We start from the raw sequence: 21,757 nt of genomic DNA on the forward strand, positions 1-21,757 counted from the left end.
CAAATCATTATTTAACGCTAATTTTATGCCATTATTAAATAAATTGAATGCCTTGATTAAATTCTGGAAAACTCTCCCGTTGTCATTAATAGGCAGAATAAACGCTATAAAAATGATTTTTTTTACCACAAATACTATACCTATTTCAATCCATACCAATATATATATATATACCAAAACATGAAAAGAAAAAAAAAAATAGATTCTAATATTACCAACTTTATTTGGGACTATTGATCACATAGAATTCAAAGAAAACATCTGTGTAAACCCAAAGATGTTGGGGGACTCTCACTTCCTAATTTTTTGTATTATTATTGGGCAGTGCATATCAAGAATATAATTTATTGGTTGGACAGCTCTCCCCAACAGACAAAATGGATAAGAATGGAGAAAGAGGATTGTTCTCCTTGTGATATAGGTGCGATCCTCTTCTCCCCGATAAAACTGAACAACACAATATATAAGAAGAATCCAATTATCCATAATACAATAAGAATTTGGAAACAAATAAAATTAACTTTAAAATTAAGAAACCTATCAGTGCTAACGCCAATAGTGATAAAACATACAAACAATGGGAAAGAATGGGAATTAAAAGGGTAGGCGACATGTATGAAATGGGAAATCTGTTATCATTCCAACAATTAAAATTAAGGCTGAATGACAACCAATACTTTAAATATCTACAGATCTGTGATTTTATGAAGAAATATATACAAAGATTTCAAATTATAATTTTAGACCCACTGGAAGAAGCAATGAATATTAGGGCTGACTCACAAAAATTAATATCATATCTATATAATAGTATTTTAAATAGAGAATTACCATCAACAGAGGCACTTAGAGAAGACTGGGAACGAGAATTAATGATAAAAATCTCGAAAGAAACATGGGAAAAGTATTTGATATATATACATAAATGTTTGATTAATGTAAGACACAACTTAATTCAATTCAAAATACTACATAGACTATATTACCCAAAAACTAGGCTGAATAAATTTTATCCAAATATTTCTCCCATTTGTGATAAATGTCTATCTCAAAATGCCAATATTGCACACTCTTTTGTTTCCTGTAAACAACTTCATAAATGTTGCTGTGATATTATTGATATATTCACAAATCTATTCAAGACAAAAATGGAACCTAATACTGAATTGATTATATTTGGAGTAACCGGAGACGGGAACAAATTAAACACATGCCAAAATTCATTTAATTATGGGTTAATAATAGCAAAAAAACATATACTTATCAAAATGTGGATTATAAATATGTTGGACACAGCACATCTTGAAGAAATGCGATTCCTCCTAATAGATAAACCAGACCAATTCTTAACGAGTTGGTCTCCATTTATTGACTTCTTGGATTCATGTGGTGCAACAGAATCGTAAAAAATAACTGTTTCAGGTCTGGGTGAAAAATGGTCAACAATATAGAAACTCATCTCCTATCTCCTATTTGCTAATCTCTCTCTTGCTCCTTATTCTTTCTTACTTTTCTTTCTCACTATCTCTTTCTTTTTTATACACACTACACATTCTTCTACTCTCTATTATCTTTCTCTTTCTCATTTCTTTCTTTAAAAAAAATAAAAAATGAAGAGTGGTGAATCTGTGGAATTCTCTGCCACAGAATGTAGTTGAGGCCAGTTCATTGGCTATATTTAAGAGGGAGTTAGATGTGGCCCTTGTGGCTAAAGGGATCAGGGGGTATGGAGAGAAGGCAGGGATGGGATACTGAGTTGGATGATCAGCCATGATCATATCGAATGGTGGTGCAGGCTCGAAGGGCCGAATGGCCTACTCCTGCACCTATTTTCTATGTTTCTATGTTTCTATGTACAGAGAATGTATCATGTCAACATATATTTGGCACCTGAAAAAAGGTACCACTGTATTGTACTTACTTCTAATAAATAAAATAAAAAAATAAAAATAAAAGTCCATGGAAGAAGGAACTGCAGATGCTGGTTCACACCGAAGATAGACACAAAGTGCTGGAGTAACTTAGCGGGTCAGGCAGCATCCCTGGAGAAAAGGTATAGGTCCCGACCCAAAACATCACTAATCCATGTTCTCCAGAGATGCTGCCGAACCCGTTGAGTTACACCAGCACTTTGTGTCTAAAGTCATGTGGCCTGGAGCTTAGAGGCAGCAGCTCCACCTGCTGCGCCGCTGTGCCAATCCAGACAAGTTTGTGTGGCATTAACAATAGCTAGCAATGTGAAGTCAAGAGTCACGTACCTGTCAGATTCCCCTTGGCATTGTACGATCCCCAGTAGGTGGATTCGGTGTTGGGAGTGTGGCATTCATATTCCCCGGCATCTCCCAGCTTGAGGTTGGTAATGTGCAACTGGGCCGAGTCTCGGTCAATCCTCTCCACGTACACCTCCTTATTCTGCACCCTGTTCCCGTACACCGCGTAGGGATAGTCAGGATCTTTGGTGCTGATGATCTGGATTTGTCGGGTCGGGGCAGAAGGCAGGTAGATCGACCACTGAAAGTTCTGCTCCGTAGTTCCGGAATACCCGGATACGTTGCACCAAATGGTTGTGTGGTATCCTTCCGATCTGATCAGGGGTCCTTCCTGCATCTGCACCTGCCTTTGAGCTCTGCACAAACCTGTTAAATATGAAGTTAGATAAAGACACTAGTTTAGTTTTGTTTGGAGATACAGCATGGAAACAGGCTCTTCGGCCCATCGACTCCAAGCCGACCAGCAATTACCCGTTAACATTAGTTCTATGTCATCCCACTTTCTCATCCACTCCTACACCCTAGGGGTGATTTACAGAGGCCAATTAAGGATTTGTTCTGGCCTTTTCTCTCCCCTCTACTTTCAGTCCGAAGAGTTCAAACACAAAACGTCACCCATATTTTTCTCCAGAGATGGTGCCTGACCCACTGAGTTATTCCAGCACTTTGTGTCTATCTACACCACATAAACCAGCATCTGCAGTTCCTTTCTACACACTGTGTCTATCTAATATACCGTATTTCCCAGCAATGAAGACGCACCTGCGTTGAAGACGCACCCCCATTTTGAGTTGCTAAATTTTCATAAAAGGCTGGCGGGCCAGGATCAAAGGTTTGGTTTAGTCAGTAGAAAGGAAGATGTGAGATGCCTTCAAGGAGGCAATGATGGGAGCCTCCATCTTCGCCTGCCCCACAATGCACTGTGCGGTTCACGTCTGAGGGACGGGGACTTCCTGGCTCAGGGAGATCACATAATGGGGAGAGAGAGAGAGAGAGAGCCAGGGACGGAGCAGCCAGACTTCCGCCCAGTAGCTACCTGCCAACCACCACCACCTCCACCAGTTGCGCCTGTGTCGAAGGACACCGTTGCTGGCTGCCGGCCGGCAAAAGGCGCTGAGGTGGCGACCGGTTCTGCTGTCCGGTCCGCTGTCCGGTCCCCCCCCCCCCCCCCCCTCCTCCTAGCGGTGCTGTCCTTTTACAGCCGCTGTACTGAGGGATAGCCAAGTATATCTTTCTTGCCTAACAATCTAACCTTTGGCCTCCAAGACGCAGGTAAATTTTTGGGCCTTATTTTAGGGTAAAAAATTGCGTATTCATTGCTGGGAAATACAGTAGTTTAGTTTAGAGATACAACATGGCAACAGGCCCTACAACCCACCAAATCCACGCCGACCATAAATCACCCGTTCACATTAGTACTAAGTTATCCCACTTCCTCATCCGCACCCTGCACACTAGGGGGCAATTTACAGAAGGTCAATTAACCTACAAACCCGCGCATCTTCGTGATGTGGGAGGAAACCGTAGCACCCGGAGCAAACCCACACGGTCACAGGGAGAACGTGCAAACTCCACACACACAGACAGCACCCGAGGTCACGATCGAACCTGGGTCTCTGGCGCTGTGAGGCAGCAGCTCCACCAGCCTCACCACCAAAAAAAAAGACACAAGTGCTGGAGTAACTCAGCAGGTCAGGCATCATCTCTGGAGAAAAAGATGGGTGACATTTTATGTTTGAACCCTTCTTCAGACTGTAAAACATGGATAGGTAATGTTTCAGGTTGGGACCCTTCAGATAGGGGAGATTAATTTTATTTGGCATCATGTTCAGCATGGACATTGTGGGTCGAAGGGCCTGTTCCTGTGCTGTACTGTTCTACTCATCTGCTAGCACAAAAACAATATTTTTAATCAACTCCCAGCTCCCGATTAATCAGTTTATGCTTGCTTCCACCCACATATTGTGCAGCATCTGTTGGCTCTCTCTCTTTCCCGTCTGCTTTGCTTAATGTAACAGCTTGCTTGATTACTCTCAGCCCGACATTGAAAGGATCTCGGTCTCAATACATTAGCAAATCATCTTCATTCCTCTCCCCCAGATCTCCTACTTTGCTGTATTTTCTGTTTCCAACTCAGAATCCGTATTAAATCTGTTTCTTTCTTTATACTTTAGACTTTATAGATACAGTGTAAAAACGGGCCCACCAAGCCACACCATCCATCGGTCACCCCATACACCAGCATTATCCTACACACTGGGGACAATTACAATTAACCTACAAACCTGCACGGCTTTGGAGTGTGGAAGGAAAGAAAACAGAGAGAACATACAAACTCCATATAGACAGCACCCGCCGTCAGGCTTGAACCCAGGGTTTCTGGTGCTGTAAGGCAGCAACACTACCGCTCTGCCACCATGCAGCTCCCTTTCTTTGGAAAGTTTCATTAAGATCCATAATAGCAGTAAAAAGGAAAAAAAATTTGAAAAAGAGATTATAAACTCTAGAATTTAAATACTGGGTGGAAATTGCAACCTACTTCCAGTTTGATGGTATATGTGGGCATAATGGTGAGGCAGAGTATTTTTTGAATCAGTCTGAAGAAGGGTCTCGACCTGGAAAGTCACCCATCCATTTTCTCCAGAGATGCTGCCTGTCCTGCGGTTTCTATAGTTGTTTGTATCTCTATATCTGTGGCCTAGTTGTTTTCTGTCGGACTGGTATATTTTCCAAAAATGTACTTTGTGCAGAATAAAAAATATATACAAGACAAAAACTGTGCAAAAACCCTTCACACGTTCTCAGTGTCTTTACATTCAATAGTGTCACGAGCCGTGGTTTGCCGAGGCCTGCTGGATCTCCCGGTTGCTGACTGACTCCTCTTCCCACTCCCTCACCGACCTTTCAACCCGAGGCAATGGAGGAGGCTCGGGACAGAAAGTTCAGTGTGTGAATATGAAGGGGAGTTGAAAGGGTTGGCAACCGGGAGATCCAGCAGGCCTTGGTGGACCGAGTGCGACGTGGCAGACTGAGCGGTGATCCCGATATGGCTTCCTGTACATTGGCAAGACCAAACGTAGACTTGGTGACCTTTTCGCTCGGTCCACCAAAGCCTTTGACTCATCAGGCCTGGTAGCACCTCTGGATAACATGGACAGGTGACGGTTCAGGTCAGCCCTTCTTCAGACTGATCGTAGGGTGGATGAGGGGGGTTGGAAAACAAAGCTGGAAGAGTAATCACAGTGGGGGTGGGACAAACCCTGGCAAGTGATAAATGGTTACTGGGGAGTGGGGGGGGTTGATTGGCAGATGGGTGGAGCGAGTGACAAAGGCTGGAGGTGAAAAGGAGATAAAAGGGAATCAGATAAGGAGAGAAGGAGGAGTGAATTGCAAAGACGGAGGGAGGAATATTGGTGGAAGATGTAGATGGATATAAACCAAAGTGGAGTCACAAGGAACCCCAGAAGCTGGTTTATACCAAAAAAGACACGAAGTGCTGGAGTAACTCAGGGGGTCAGGCAGCATCCCTGGAGAACATGGATAATATTAGGATTAGCTTTAGAGATGCAGCCTAGAAACAGGCCCTACGGCTCACCGAGTCTGCGCTGACCATCGATCGCCCACTCACACTAGTTCTACATTATCCCGTTTTCGCATCCACTCCCTAAATACTAGGGGCAATTTACAGAAGCCAATTAACCTGCAAACCCACAGGTCTTTGAGATGTGGGAGGAAACCGGAGCACGCGGAGGAAACCCACGCGGTCACAGGGAGAATGTAACAACTCCGTGCAGACAGCACACGTAGTCTGTGGACGAACCCGGGTCTGTGGTGGTATGGGCCTAGTATCTTTGGTTATGAGGCAGCAATTCTATCACGGCGTCACTGTGCCGCCCGATAGGTGATGTTTCAGGTCAGGGCCCTTCATCAAAAACAGAAGTGGAGACGTTTTAGCAGCAATTGGGCATTAAAAAAAATGGGCCTTTAACGTGCTGGAAGCATTCAGGATTTGCTCTGGAAATTTGACGGACTGGAATTACTTGCTTGGAGAATGGAACTTCTCACCCGCGAGGGAGACCAGGTGTGTCAGGCACGTGCCCATTACATACAGTGGTGACGCTGTAGATGCAATGCTTGTAGGTCGGGGAACAGACCAACAAAGAGCACAGTCACTACTCCGCCTGTCAGCACAAGTGACAATCAGCTTGGTGATATTGCTCGGGGCTTTTGACTATTGTAGAGTTTAATTTATTGTGAGGTGACAATACAGAGGTACACAATTACAATCGAGCCATCCACAGATACATGAATAAAGGTGATAACACAAATAATGTTTAGTGCGATAGAATCTAGTAAAGTCCGATCAAAGATAGCCTGAGGGTCTCCAGTGAGGTGGATAGTAGCTCAGGACCACTCTCTAAATTGTTGATAAGATGGTTCAGTTGCCTGATAGCAGCTGGGAAGAAACTGTCCCTGAATGCAAAGGTGTGTGTTTTCACAGTAGAAGAAGAAGTAGCATTCTCTTTCAGAGAAGAGGGAGTGACTGGATTGTGGCTTGTCCTTGATTATGCTGCTGGCCTTGCCGAGGCAGCGTGAGGTGTAGATGGTGTCAATGGAAGGGAGGTTGGTTTGTGTGATGGTCTGGGCTTTCCCATTCTTCTAGGGATATCTGTACAAATGAGCAGTGAGCTTTGCCATTGAATGTTATTCAAAGAAGAATCCTTTTCATAATTTGCTCACCGCCTGCAGGCAATTGGCATATCTTCAACGCCGGCTAATTTATGCAAGGTTACAAATGTTGAACATCGTTTAAAATTAAGTTTAATGTAGAGTGTACCGTTTATCGAGTCGTACAGCATGGCAACAGGCCCTTCATCCCAACTTGCACATGCTGACCAACATGCTCCATCAAAGTTACTCCCATTTGCCCGATTTTGTCCCATATCATTGGTCAACCTACACTAGACCCACCTGCGTGCATTTGGTCCATATCCATCTAAACCTATCCTATTCATGTACCTGTTCACATAAGGACTGTTAGAAGACAACTCAATTTTCGCTGGCAAGCCTGTTTTAACCTTTACATTACACCAACCTATATGTAGAAACAAAGGAACTGCAGACGATGGTTTATACCAAAGATAAACACAAAGTGCTGGAGTAACTCAGCAGGTCAGGCAGCATCTCTTATTGAATTCACCCACCCCACAAATATTCCCGACACCCAAGCTCCCCACCTCTGCGTACCGCTGAGGGAAGGTGGCAGCAGGATTTTTTAATTGACTTTTGGCTCCCAGCTCAGGTTTTGAGCAGTGATAGTCCTTATCCCCAAGGCCTGGCTATTCAGCTTCAAGCTTTGACTGGGTTCACAGTGTTACATTTGGATATGCCAGTGCTTTGACTTAATTCATGCCAACTTCGAACAGATGGTCTGCTTAAAAATAAAAGATGCAAATGAGCCATCTTGCTCCAATGAACCTCTGTATTACATCAACGCGAAGCTGTCCCCTGGACTTTGTACAAGTGTTGGGTTTGCACTCTGGTTTTTAAACACTGTAACAAGCAAAAAAACTTGAGGCCGAGGTGAATATTTTTGATGTTACACTGTAAACATTTTTCAAGCTCAAATTTTTGTAAAATGTGTTTTTTAGTTTCAGAGATACATGCCCACTGAATCCACACAAACCATCATTCACACTAGTTCTATGTTATCCCATTATCTCATTCACTCCCTACACACGAGGGGTAATTTCCAGACAGCCAATTAACCCACAAATCCACACATCTTTGTGATGTGGGAGGAAACTGGAGCACCTGGAGGACACCCACGTGGTCACAGGGAGAACATACAAACTCCACACAGACAGCACCCAAGGTCAGGATCGAACCTGGATCTCTGGCGCTGTGAGGCAGTGGTTCTAGCTGCTGCGCCACTGTGCTGCCCTAAATCTGTAATAATTTATTAGAACTGATCCGTCAAATAATATCAATTTTATATTTAGATTATTACAGTCACGTGTAAACCTGAGTTTTATCTTGCAAACCATATTTACTAGAGGACATTGCTTTCATGTGAGAAGGACAAAGTTGAAAGCAGATGTGCAGGGACATTTCTCTTTTACACAGGACGTTGTGAGTGCCTGGAACCCGCTGCCAGGGGTGGCAGTGGAGGTAAATAGGATAGTGGTGTTTACGAGGGTTTTAGAGAGGCACATGGATATGCAGGGAATGGAGGGATATTGGTTATGTGCAGGTAGATACGTGATAGTCTTTGCTTCATGTTTGGAACAGACATTGTGTGAGAGAGAGAGAGAGAGAGAGAGAGAGCGAGAGAGAGAGAGAGAGAGAGAGAGATATCTAGTGCAGGGCCCGACTTGCTCGTTCTTCACTCACAGCGCATGCCGCAGTCTGACCAGCGAGCAGGCCGCGAAAAGTGAGCGGGGAGTGGAGGAAGGGGTGGGCAGCGGTCAGCGAGGCGCGTGTCAACCAAATTACTGTATGTTCAGCGGCTTCAATCCAGAGCCCGGGGGGGGGGGAGGGCGGCTGGGCTGCGGGCAGAGCGGGGCGGCCGAGTGGGAGTTGACGGCGAGCGGGCGGCGACTAAATCACTGCGAGTCGGGGGGGGGGGGGGGTGACGTAACTCACAGCGCGTGTAAAACAGTGCGCAGCAGGCGGCGTGAGCAGACCCATGGTGACGTCATCAGCTCAAGATATTTGACATTTTTTAACATTTTCATAAATAACTCAAGAAATAAAGCTCAAATTTTTCAGGCAAGCCGATTTTTGACTTCACGGGATAAAACGCTACAGGAATTAGTAAAAATGTTACCGTCAGAGCATCACTTTTTTCGAGCAGTATGATCACACACACACACATCCAAGATCAGACATTTAATAGTTATAAGATATAGATTATAGTACCTCCCCCAACTACCTCCTCTGGCAGCTCATTCCATTTACCTGCCATCCTCTGAGTGAAGAGGTTGCCTCTCACTTTCCTTATAAATTTTGCCCCTCTCACCTTAAACATGTGACCTCTGTTTCGTGATTTCCCTACTCTGGGTGAGAAGCATAATGAACTAAATGATGAGAAACGGCTGAGATTTGCGAGATCTGTGTTTCATAGTACACGATTTGCAAAAGGCTCATTTGCAGGTAATTAGAAAAGCCATAACAGCACTAATTAGGAAAGGCAACATGTTATGTTTATTGCTTGAGGAGGTGAATACAAAAGTACGAAGGCAATGCTTCAGTTATATCGAACACTGGCGAGACCACAAGTATTCCTTTTGTAGTCTGAAGAAGGGTCCAGACCCGAAGCATCACCCATCATTTTCTCCAGGGATGCTTCCTGACCCACAGAGTTACTCTAGCAATCTTTATTTGTATTATATTAACTTAGCATTGTTTAGAGATACAGCACGGAAACAGACCCAACTTGTCCACGCCGACCAAGATGCCTCATCTAAGCGAATCCCATTTGCCCGCATTCGACCCATATCCCTTTAAGGTTTTCCTAAACATAGATCGACACAAAAATAAGTCTGCAAACATGTTTAACAGTAAATACTCTTTTAATATTCACTGTTAATAGAACACGAAACAATACAGCACAAGAACAGGCCCTTCAGCCACAATGTTTTGTTTAGTTTAGTTTATTGTCACGTGTACCGAGGTACAATGAAAAGCTTTTGTTGCGTGCTAACCAGTCATTGGAAAGACAATACATTACAATTGAGCTGGTCGAGCATGATGCACTGAATCCATATTCCTCATGCGACAATAAACTAAACTAAACATATCCCTGTAAGCCTTTCCCATCCACACCGTTCTACCTTAGTGCCTTTGACTATTTTTAAGGCAGTGATAGATTTGAGATAAGCAAAGGGCAGTGAGATTACAAGGGTAGATGGGAATGTGGAAATTAGGTTGCAAATTGATTAGCCATGATCGTACTAAATGGTGGGGGGGGGGGGGAGATGTGGAGGCGAGGGGCCAAATTATTTCTGCAAATCTTCCATCCTGCAAAACTATATTCTGCATGGAAGAAGGGTGGCACAGTGGTGCAGCAGAAGCACCAAAGACGGGTTAGATCCTGACTATGGGTGCTGTCTGTACCGAGTTTGTACATTCTCCCCGTGAACTGCGTGGGTTTTTTCCAGTATCCTCCCACACTCTAAAAACGTACGTGTTTGTAGGCCAATTGGCTTGGTATAATTGTAAATTGTCCTTTAGTGTGTGTAGGGTAGTGTAAGTGTGCGGGGATCGCTGGTTGGCGCAGCCTTGGTGGGCCGACGAGCCTGTTTCCGTGCTTTATCTCCAAACTAAAGTAAACTAACCCTAAAATGTTGCCTACCCATTGCCTCCACAGATGATCTGTGGACTAGATTCAAACTCGATGGGCTGAATTACCTAATTCTGCTCCTATGACTTGCGACCTTGGAGTTCCTCCGACATTTTGTGTTTTGCTCTATATTTTGGTACTTTACTCCTTGCGTTCTCTGTGCACTTGTGTATGGTTTGATTGTACCCATGTAGATTTAATCGGTCAGCATGCAAACAAAGCTTTTCAGTGCATCTCAGCACACGTGACAATAATAAATCAATACCAACTTATCCCATTGAGGACCTTGGACTTTTCCTCTATAACAGTAACGCTACGACACTGTAACACTATATTCTGCACTCTGGTATTTTTCTCTTTGCTTTGCCTGTTGTACTTGTACGTAGCTTGATTGTACTCATGCATAGAATCATTTGATTTGAAGTCAAGTCAAGAATATTTAATCGTCATATGTACCGACAACAGAACAATGAAATTCTTACTTGCTGCAGCTTAACAGGGCTGTAAACATGATACACATACATAACATACAATAATTTTTTTTTAAATCAATAATTCAAAATTAATAAATCAACGACACAGCATGGAAACAGGCCCTTCGGCCCACCGATTCCATGTTGACCGTCAATCACATGCTCGCACTAGTTCTATGTTATTACACTATCCTGTCCACTCTCCACACTCGATATGTTAGGTTTATTATTGCCACATGTACCAAGGTACAATGAAAAGTAGAAGCGAGGAACTGCAGATGCTGGTTTACAAAATAAAGACACAAAGTTAGCAGCAATTTATAGACGGCCAATTAACCTAAAAACCCGCACGTCTTTGGGATGTGGGTGGAAACTGGAGTCCCCGGAGGAAACTCACACGGTGACAGGGACAACGTGCAAACTCCACACCGGCAGCGTCGGAGGTCAAGATCGAACCTGGGTCATTGGCGCCATGAGGTGGCAGCTCTACCAGCTGTGCCATTGTGCCACCCTTGCACGCATAGCACGCAAACAAAAGCTTTTCACTGTATCTAGGTACACACGATAATTGCATACCTACACCAAAATAGCCACTAATTCTCAAGGGGACAGTCTCTTGTCTTGTTTTCACCAGATGGGAAGACAACCACTTTCTTCATTGCAATCATTTGTGTCCACAATTTACAAGATGGGCATTATTGGAATCATTCAGATTCAGATAAAGCTCTCCCCAAACCAATCCGAATCCCACAGATTTCTTTCAGTAGCCAAAGTAAAAGTTCTTCATTTTAAAATATCACACAAGATCATTTGCTTTCACCGAAAAAGATGCAAAAATGTTATTTAAAACAAAAATTAAGCAATACAATTCCTTCAATTGATTTTTAACACTTTGCCCATGAGTATATAAAATTATGCGAGACTTAGATAGGGTGGACAATCAGAACCGTCTTCCTCTGGGTAGAAATACCAAAGTCTAGCGGGCATAGCTTTAAGGTGAGAGAGGCAAGGTTTAAAGGAGAAGTACGGGGCAAGTTTATTTTTATACAGAGGCTGGTGGGTGTTTGGAACATGTTGCCAGGGGTGGTGGTGGAGGCAGATACGATAGTGTTGTTTAAGAGACTTTTAGATAGGCACATGGATATGCAGGGATTTGGATTTGTTACAGTCAAAGAAGATTAGTTTAACTTGGCATCATGCTCGGCACAGGCATTGTGGGCTGAAGGGCCTGTTTCTGTGCACGATGTTACTAGGATCTCCCTCTCAACCTTGCCACTCCCTCATAGGTTCACTATATTGATAGTTGCTGCCTGGTGAGTGGATTGTCTAACCATATGGTTGGGAATAGATTTAAGATTTATGAGCATAAAGCAAGAATATCGAGTCATAGAGCTGGGAAACAAGCCCTTCTGCCCAACTCATTCAAGAACATCTAACTCCCTCTTGCTATATTTAAGAGGGAGCTAGATGTGGCCCTTGTGGCTAAAGGGATAAAGGGGTATGGAGAGAAGGCAGGTACAGGATACTGAGTTGGATGATCAGCCATGATCATATTGAATGGCGGTGCAGGCTCGAAGGGCCGAATGGCCTACTCCTGCACCTATTTTCTATGTTTCTAACACAATCTAAGTTAGTCCTCATTTGGCCCATATCCCTCTAAACCATTACTATCCATGCATCCGAGTCTTTTAAATGTTTTTATAGTACCTGCCTCAACTACCTCCTCTGGCTGCTCCTTCCACATACCCACAACCCTCTGTGTAAAAACGTTGCCCCTCAACTTCCTATTAAAATCTGTCCCTCTTACATTAAACCTATGCCATCTAGTTTAAAGATAGATGGAAACAGGCCCTTCGGCCCACCGAGTCCACGCCGACCATCAATCACCTGTTCACACTAGTTCTACGTTATCCGATTTTCTCATCCACTCCCTGCATTCTAGAAGGCAACGTACAGACGGCCAATTAACATACCAGCCTGCACGTCTTTGTGTCTTCAGGCACTGTGAGGAAACCCACACAGTCACAGGGACAATGAGCAAATTCCACACAGACAACACCCGAGATTAGGATTCAACCAGTTTCTGGCGCTGTGAGGCAGCGGCTCTACAGGCTGTGTCACTGTGTCCTCTGGTTTTTGATTCCTCTACCCTGGGTAAGAAGACTCTACATTTGCCCTATCAATTCCCATCATGATTTTATTCTGCCCTCCAAGGAATAAAGTCCGAGCCTGCACAACCTTTCCCTCAAGTCCTGGCAACACCCTCGTAAGTCTTCTCTTCACTCGTTCCATCTTAATTCTATCTTTGGCATGGCTGACAAGTTCATAAGTTCTAGGGACAGAATTACGCCATTCGGTCCATCTGAAGAAGGGTCTCGATCCGAAACGTCACCCATTCCTTCCTCCAGAGATGCTGCCTGTCCCGCTGAGTTACTCCAGCTTTTTGTGTCTATCTTCAGTTTAAACCAGCATCTGCTGTTCCTGCTTACACATCAAGTCTACTTGGCAGATCCTCCTTTTCCGCTCAACCCCATTCTCCTGCCTTCTCCCCATAACCCCCCGGCACCCTTACTAATCCAGAATCTGTCAATCTCCACCTTAAAAACATCCATTGACTTGGCCTTCACAGCATGAATTCCACAGATTCACCAGCCTCTGACTAAAGAAATTCCTCATCTTTAAAAAAAAAAACACATCCAGGGCCAGGGAGAATATTTGCCAGTTGTGTTATATAAACTTAAAATTACCATCATGATGGATCGCTGTGTAAGTCAACTGCATATTAATTGCAACACAGTTTTTGCATTACCTAATGCACATTAATTCAGCAGCCCAAGACATTCCATAAAATATTCCTTTAATAATTAAAAATAAACACAACCTATGAAGATAAGATGAACTGAGTATCTCTATGGTATTTTCGACATAAGATAAAAGAGGATTATTTGCTTTAGAGTAATTGAGTCATACAGCAAAGAAACAGGCTCTTTGGACTAACCTGCCCACACCAGCCAACATGCCCCATCTACACTAGTCCCACCCCGACCAACATGCCCCATCTACACTAGTCCCACCCTGACCAACATGCCCCATCTACACTAGTCCCACACCAGCCAACATGCCCCATCTACACTAGTCCCACACCAGCCAACATGCCCCATCTACACTAGTCCCACACCAGCCAACATGCCCCATCTACACTAGTCCCACACCAGCCAACATGCCCCATCTACACTAGTCCCACCCCGACCAACATGCCCCATCTACACTAGTCCCACACCAGCCAACATGCCCCATCTACACTAGTCCCACCCCGACCAACATGCCCCATCTACACTAGTCCCACCCCGACCAACATGCCCCATCTACACTAGTCCCACCCCGACCAACATGCCCCATCTACACTAGTCCCACCTGTCTGCGTTTGGTCCATATCCCTATAAACCCGTCCTATCAATGTCCCTGTCTAAATGTTTCTTAAACGTTGCAATAGTATCTGCCTCAACTATCCCCTCCAGCAACTCGTTCCATGCACCCACCACCCTTTACGTGAAAAAGGTACCCCTCAGGTTCCTATTAAATCTTTCCCCCCTCACCTTAAACCTATGTCCTTTGGTTCTTGATTCCCCTACTCAGGGCAGGAGAATCTGTGCGTCTACCCTATCTATTCCTCTCGTGATTTTGTACACCTATATAAGATCATCTGTCTTTTCATGCACTCCTAGGAGTAAAGTCCAAGTCTGCTCAACCTCTCCCCATAGCTCAAGCCCTCAAGTCGTGGCAACGTCCTCGTAAATCTTCTCCGTGCCCTTTACCACTTGTGACATCCTTTTGAAGACATTTAGCTGGACAGGAAGTTACTGGCAAACAGTATTTAGTTGGGAGCACCTTCCATTCCAGCAAGGACATCTCGAACGCACAGGAATGAGGGAGATTACAGAGAGTGGTGAACACTGCACGGTCCATCATGGTTACTGACTTCCCCACCACCAAAGGGATCTACAGGAGGCGCTGCCTCAAAAAGGCAGCCAGCATCATCAAAGACACACACCACCCTGGGAACATTTTCATTGCATTCCTATCTTTTCACTTGGGAAGAAGGTACAGGAGCCTGAAAACCATGACCTCCAGGTTCACGAACAGCTTCTTCCCAAAAACCATCAGGCTCTTGAACAATACAAACACCAACTAAAGTATGAACCATGATAGGCACAATGTGCTGAAGTATCTCAGCAGGTGGGACAGCATGTCTGGAGAAAAAGGATGGGTGACACACCATGAATTGTCTTGTTCGCACAAGAGACTTTGGGCTTTTTTACACTAATATCGCTTTTTTTTTAAAAGATTGAACTTTTTTGTTCATTGTGTAATGCGTTTATAGATCTATTATGCTTCTGCAAGTAAGGATATCATTCTTCTGTTTTTCGATACATATGATAATTATACACTCTTGACTCATGAGCCAATTAAACAGTTCTGGTGACCTCTTGACAGAAAGGATGTGGAGGGTTTGCAAATGGCGCAGAAAAGATTTACAAGGATGCCTGGATTAGGGGCAGAGACTCGGATTGCTTTCTCCAGAGCATCAGAGACCTGATAGAAGTTTATAAATTGGGAGGCATAGATAGATAAACAAAATGATCAGAGGCACAGATAGGACAGACAGTCAAAACCATTTCCCCCAGGACGGAAATATCAAAGACTAGAGGACATTGCTTTAAGGTTGATCAGGCAAAGTTTAAAGGAATGTGCAGCACATGTCTTTTTTTTTTACACCGAGGGTGGTGTGTGTTTGGAACGTGATTCCAAGGTGATGGTAGAGGCAGATATGATAATGGCTTTTAGATACTGTAGGTGCAGTGAGCAGTTTTCAGCCCCATGTCTGTGGAAGGCTGATAAGGTCCAGAGGTGGTTTACAAGAATGATCGCAAGATTGGGTTAACATATGATGAGCATTCGATGGCTCTGGGCCTGTACTCACTGGAAATTAGGAGGATGAGGAGGGAACTCATTGAAACCTATCGGATAATGAAAGGTCTGGATAGAGTGGATGTGGAGCGGATGTTTCGAATAGTAGGAGAGTCGAGGACCAGAGGGTACAGCCTCAGAAGATTAACTTGGCATCATGTTAAGCACAGACATTGTGGGCCGAAGGGCCTCTTCCTATGCTCTACTGTTCTATGAAACACTTGGGACATCTCAAAGCCAATGTGCGATCCAATCATAAAGTGTTGCTACATATTATCAATGCATTGAATTAAACGTTATGAGGTTAAAAAGGACAAATAAAGCTAATTTCCTAAATTGCAACAGTGACTATACTTCCAAAAGTTCTTCATTGACTGTAAAGTGCTTGGGGCATCCGGAATTCTATATTAAAACTATTTTTTCCATTGGCTTATTGAATTAGATCTTGAGATAAAGCCGTCTTCATGTGATTGGTGGCCTACTTCAATAGATTCTTCCATTAAATTGTTGAAAGATTTTGAGCAGTTTTCTATTAATAGTGATTACTTCACACATTGCTCTGTCTACTGAAAGAACCGTACCTCATCTTCCGCTTGGGTAGCCTTCAACATGCTGGCATGAACACCAAATTCAAAGAGCCAGACAGCATGGAAATGAGCCCTTCAGCCCGCCTTGCCCATGCCGACCAAAATGCCTCATCTAAGCTTAGTTTCATTTTCCCGATAGAACAAATCTCCTCTGCCTGCATGTGATCCATATCCATCCATTCCCTGCATACCTGTGTGCCTATCTAAGAGTCTCTACAATACCACTTTCATATCAGCCTCCACCATCACCCATGGCAGTGTGTTCCAGGCACCCCCCCACCCTCTGTGTAAAAAAAAACTTGCCCCGCACATCGCCTTTCAACTTTGCCCCTCACACCTCAAAGCTACGCCCTCTAGTGTTGGACATCTCCATCCTAGAGAAAGGCACTGACTGCCTACTCTATCTATGGTCTAGAGATACAGCCCAGAAACAGGCCCTTCGACCCACCGAGTCCATGCCGACCAGTGATCCCTGTACACTAGCACTATCCTACACACCAGGGACAATGTACAATTTTTACCGAAGCCAATTAACTTACAAACCTGTACTTCTTTGGCGTGTGGAAGGAAACCGGAACACCTGGGGAAAACCCACGCAGTCACTGGGGGAACATACAAACTCTGTATAGACAGCACCCGTAGTCAGGATTAAACCTGGGTCTCTGGCGCTGTAAGGCTGCAACTATACTGTTGCGCCACTGTGCCACCCATATGCATCTCATCCTTTTGTCAATGCTGGGTATACAAACCAACCCAGCATTAGCCTGTGAAACTTCTTGGATGATGAGCCTCTTATCCCTGATTCCCAGCCAAATCACTCTTTGATTTGCTTCCTTATATTCATTTCAAAGACTAGTGACTCTAGCCCTGTCAAAGCTGTTCATGACAGCTTAACTTAGAGGCCAGCTTGGCTTACAGATGAAAACTATTTGCTTTAATGAAGTCAGAACTTCCACTGTATGCATAACATGATTAGAGTTTAATTATTAAACTTTGATCTGCAACAGCTATTGTTACATGCTGGGGCACTTTCTGAACAAGTTCGAAAAGTTGGCAGGAGAAAACCACTTTGATTTAGCCACAAGGAACTGCAGGTGCTGGAATCATGATAAGACATAATGTGTTGGAAGAACTCAGCAGGTCTGGCAGCATCTGTTGAAGGACAGACAATGTTTCAGGTCTGGACCCTTCCCCCCCCACCCCAATTATAGTGGGGGTGGGGGGGGGGGGGGGAAACCCCCCCCCCCCCCCCACACCATCACAACAAATGATGTCGAGACTTTGGAGAGGGTGCAGAGGAGGTTTACCAGAATGTTGCAGCTGAACGGAGAGGTTGGACTAACTTTGGTTGGTTCCTCTGGAACATCAGAGTTTGAGGGGAGACGATAGAAGTATGCAAAATGATGAGACATCAATAGGGTAGACCGTCAAAACCTTTTTTCTAAGGTAGAAATGTCCAACGCTAGAGGACATAGCTATAAGGCGAGAGTGGAAAGTTTCATGAAGATATATGGGGCAAGTTTTTTTTTTTTTACAGAGCCGTGGGGACCTGGAACGTGCTGCCAGGGGTGGTGGAGGAGGCAGATACAATGTGTTAGAGGTTTTCAGACAGTGCAAGTCATAGAGGGATATGGATCATGTACTGGCAGATGAGTCGTAGTCATACAGCGCGGAAACAAGCCATTTGGCCCAACTTGCCCACACCAACCAACATGCCCCTTCTACATTAATCACACCTGCCTGCGTCTGGCCCATATACCCTTCTAAATCTGTCCTATCCTTTTTAATCCAAATGTTTCTTAAACATTGCAATAGTACCTGCCTCAACTACCTCCTCCGGCAGTTCCATACACCTTTGTGTAAAAACAGTTAATCCTCATGTTCCTATTTAATCTCTCCCCCTCACTTTAAACCCATGTCCTTTGCTTCTTGATTTCCCTTACTCTGGGCACGAGACTCTGTGCGCTTATCTGATCTATTCCTCTCATAATTGTATACACCTTTATTAGATCGCCCCTCATTGTCCTGCGCTCCAAGAAATAGTCCTTGCTTGCTCAATCTCTCCCTAAACCTCACGCCCTCGGGTCTTGGCAACATTCTCGCAAATCTTCTCTGCGCCCTTTCCAGCTTGACACCATCTTTCCTATAACATGGTGAACAAAATTGAACACGACACTCTAAATGTGGCCTCACCAACGCCTTACATAACTGCAGCGTGACATCCGAACTTATACTCAATATAAACACAAAGTGCTGGAGTAATTCAGCGGGTCCGGCAGCATCTTTGGAGAAAAAGGACGGATGACATTTTGGGTCAGGATCCTTCTTCAGACGCTGGCCCAAAACGTCACCTATCCTTTTTCTCCAGAGATGCTGCCTGACCTGCTGAGTTACTCCAGCATTTTATGTCTATCTTTGGTGTATACCAGCACCTGCAGTTCCTTTCTACACATTCTATACTCAATACTCTGACTGATGAAGATCAATGTGCCAAAACCCTTTTTGACCAGATGATCATTTGGATCATATTCAGCAGAAAAATTGTGGGACAAAGGGGCCCGTTTCTGTGCTATAGTGTTCTATGTTCTAAAACCAGGTAGTCACAATTTTCAGACTGTTGTATCTTCTTCCCAATGGTTGGAGTAACAGAGGTAATTGGACAAGAGGGAGAATTAATCCTATCAAAAGCCTAGCTATTGTGTATCAGCAATGGCCTGTTTATTTAAAGACATGACGTTTGTGCCTGTGGGCTCATTGACATTGATGTCTGACTCATTGTGGGATGATGAATCAGAAGGAAATGATCCGATGAGATATCAGTCTGGAGAAAGTCTCTGTGATTCATTAATTCATGCTCCCAAGTAGCTGCTTGGTGGGAATTCTATCAGTCAGGAATGTTAACAGCTGGACTGCAGAAAGTCCCTCAGCAATAACTGCAATTACAGGCGCAATGATAGAGTTGCTGCTTTACAGGACCAGAGACCCGGGTTCGATCCTGACCATGGGTACTGTCTGTACAGAGATTGTACGTTCTCCCCGTGACTGTGTGCGTTTTCTCCGTGTGCTTCGGTTTCCTCCCACACCAAAGACATGCAGGTTTGTAGGTTAATTGTCTTCAGTAAGAATCGCAAATTGTCCCTAGTGCGTATGCTAGTGCTAGGATCACCAGTCAGCACGGACTATGTGAGCCGAAGGGCCTGTTTCCGGGCAGTATCTCTAAACTAAAATGTAATAGTATATTTAGTTAACATGCCCATTATTGATCTCAAGTCAAGTCAAGTCAAGAGAGTTTATTGTCATGTGTCCCAGATAGGACAATGAAATTCTTGATTGCTGCAGCATAACAGAATATTGTGGGCATAAATACAAGGTGCCCATTATTTATTTCACATTTTAATCCCACTAAGTGAGAGGCACAGTGACACAACTGCTAGATCTGCTGCCTCACAGTGCCAGAGCCTCGGGTTTAGTTCAGCACAAAAACAGGAACTTCAGCCCATTGAGTCCTTGCTGACCAGCGATCCCCGTACACAAGTGCTATTCTACACACTAGGGACAATTCACTATTTTTACCAAAGTTAATTCACCTACAAACCTGCACGTCTTTGGACCATTAAGGAAACTGGAGCACCCGGAGTAAACCCATGTGCTCATGGGGAGAACGTACAACTCCGCAGAGACAGCCCCCATCGTCAGGATCGAACGTGGGTCTCTGGCACTGAGAGGCAGCAACTGCACCACCATGCAGGATTCGATCATGGAGGGAGTACAGTGAGGGTTCCCCATAGAGGGAGTACAGAGAAGGTTCACCAGACTGATTCCTGGATGGCAGGACTTTCATATGAAGAAAGACTGGATAGACTCGGCTTGTACTCGATGGAATTTAGAAGATTGAGGGGGGATCTTATTGAAACTTACAAAATTCTTAAGGGGTTGGACAGGCTAGATGCAGGAAGATTGTTCCCGATGTTGGGGAAGTTCAGAACAAGGGGTCACAGTTTAAGGATAAGGGGGAAGTCTTTTAGGACCAAGATGAGAAAAACATTTTTCACACAGAGAGTGGTGAATCTGTGGAATTCTTTGCCACAGAAGGTAGTTGAGGCCAGTTCATTGGGTATATTTAAGAGGGAGTTAGATGTGGCCCTTGTGGCTAAAGGAATCAGGGGGTATGGAGAGAAGGCAGGTACAGGATACTGAGTTGGATGATCAGTCATGATCATATTGAATGGCGGTGCAGGCTCAAAGGGCCGAATGGCCTACTCCTGCGCCTATTTTCTATGTTTCTATGATCGTGCCCTCGGGTGCTGTCAGTGTGTGGAGGTTACATGTTATCACTGTGGTCAAGTGGGTTTCTCCAGGTGCTCCAGCTTCCTCCCACATCCCAAAGAAGTGCGGGTTTGTAGATTAAACGGCCCTCTGTAAATTGCCCCCAGTGAGTAAGGAGTGGATGAGAAAGAGAGATAACAGAGCTAGTGTGACTGGGTGATTGATTGCCGGTATGGACTCGGTGGGCCGAAGGGCGTGTTTCTACGCTGTTTCTCTAAACAAAACTATTATCTGTGATCTGATTACTAGAAATGGGTCACTTCCAAAAGAAGAGAGTGATACAAAGCTAAAGTTCGCTGAATCAATCTCAGCTATGCTCAAAAACAAACGCAAACCCACATTTAATGCGGAGACGCTAAATTGTGCATATATTTGACTTTTTGGTTTTATTTGATTGCTTTTGCTTTGGATTGAAGCTAAAATTAATCTACCGCTTGACACCCACTAAAAGTCTGTCTGCTTATGAACAACGTTGTCACATGTTAATCCATTTGGTTGCTTTGTAGACACGGGTTTGTTGGATTTGTGAGAAACTAGATTGTGGGAAAGGGGATTAGTCGCCCAAATTTCAATGAAGGAAATAGTCGTTGGTACTAAACCTCTTGCCAGTTATCTGCGTTGACAGCTAACTGAAGCGCCCATCATACTTTGAACAAGAGGCCTCTGCACTGGGTAGTGCGGAGGAGACATGGTTTCCATGAAGTGGGCGGCATTTAGAGATTCTTTCATGCTTTCCTGTTGTTGTGAGAGAGAAGGTTGAATCGTGCTGTGTGGCTGCCAAGTTCATCA

General features: G+C 44.3%; 1 protein-coding gene across 1 annotated transcript in view; it reads right to left on the bottom strand.

The window, feature by feature from the left end:
* Positions 1-21,757, bottom strand: part of igsf3 (immunoglobulin superfamily member 3) — a 148,666-nt gene that overhangs the window by 92,649 nt on the left and 34,260 nt on the right. Inside the window, exon 2 of the mRNA XM_033032995.1 lies at positions 2,259-2,636. Within this exon, the coding sequence (XP_032888886.1) occupies positions 2,259-2,636 (378 nt within the window). The remainder of the gene's footprint in view (positions 1-2,258; positions 2,637-21,757) is intronic.

This window comes from Amblyraja radiata, chromosome 14, assembly GCF_010909765.2.
Source record: "Amblyraja radiata isolate CabotCenter1 chromosome 14, sAmbRad1.1.pri, whole genome shotgun sequence".
NCBI classification, from domain to species: domain Eukaryota; kingdom Metazoa; phylum Chordata; class Chondrichthyes; order Rajiformes; family Rajidae; genus Amblyraja; species Amblyraja radiata.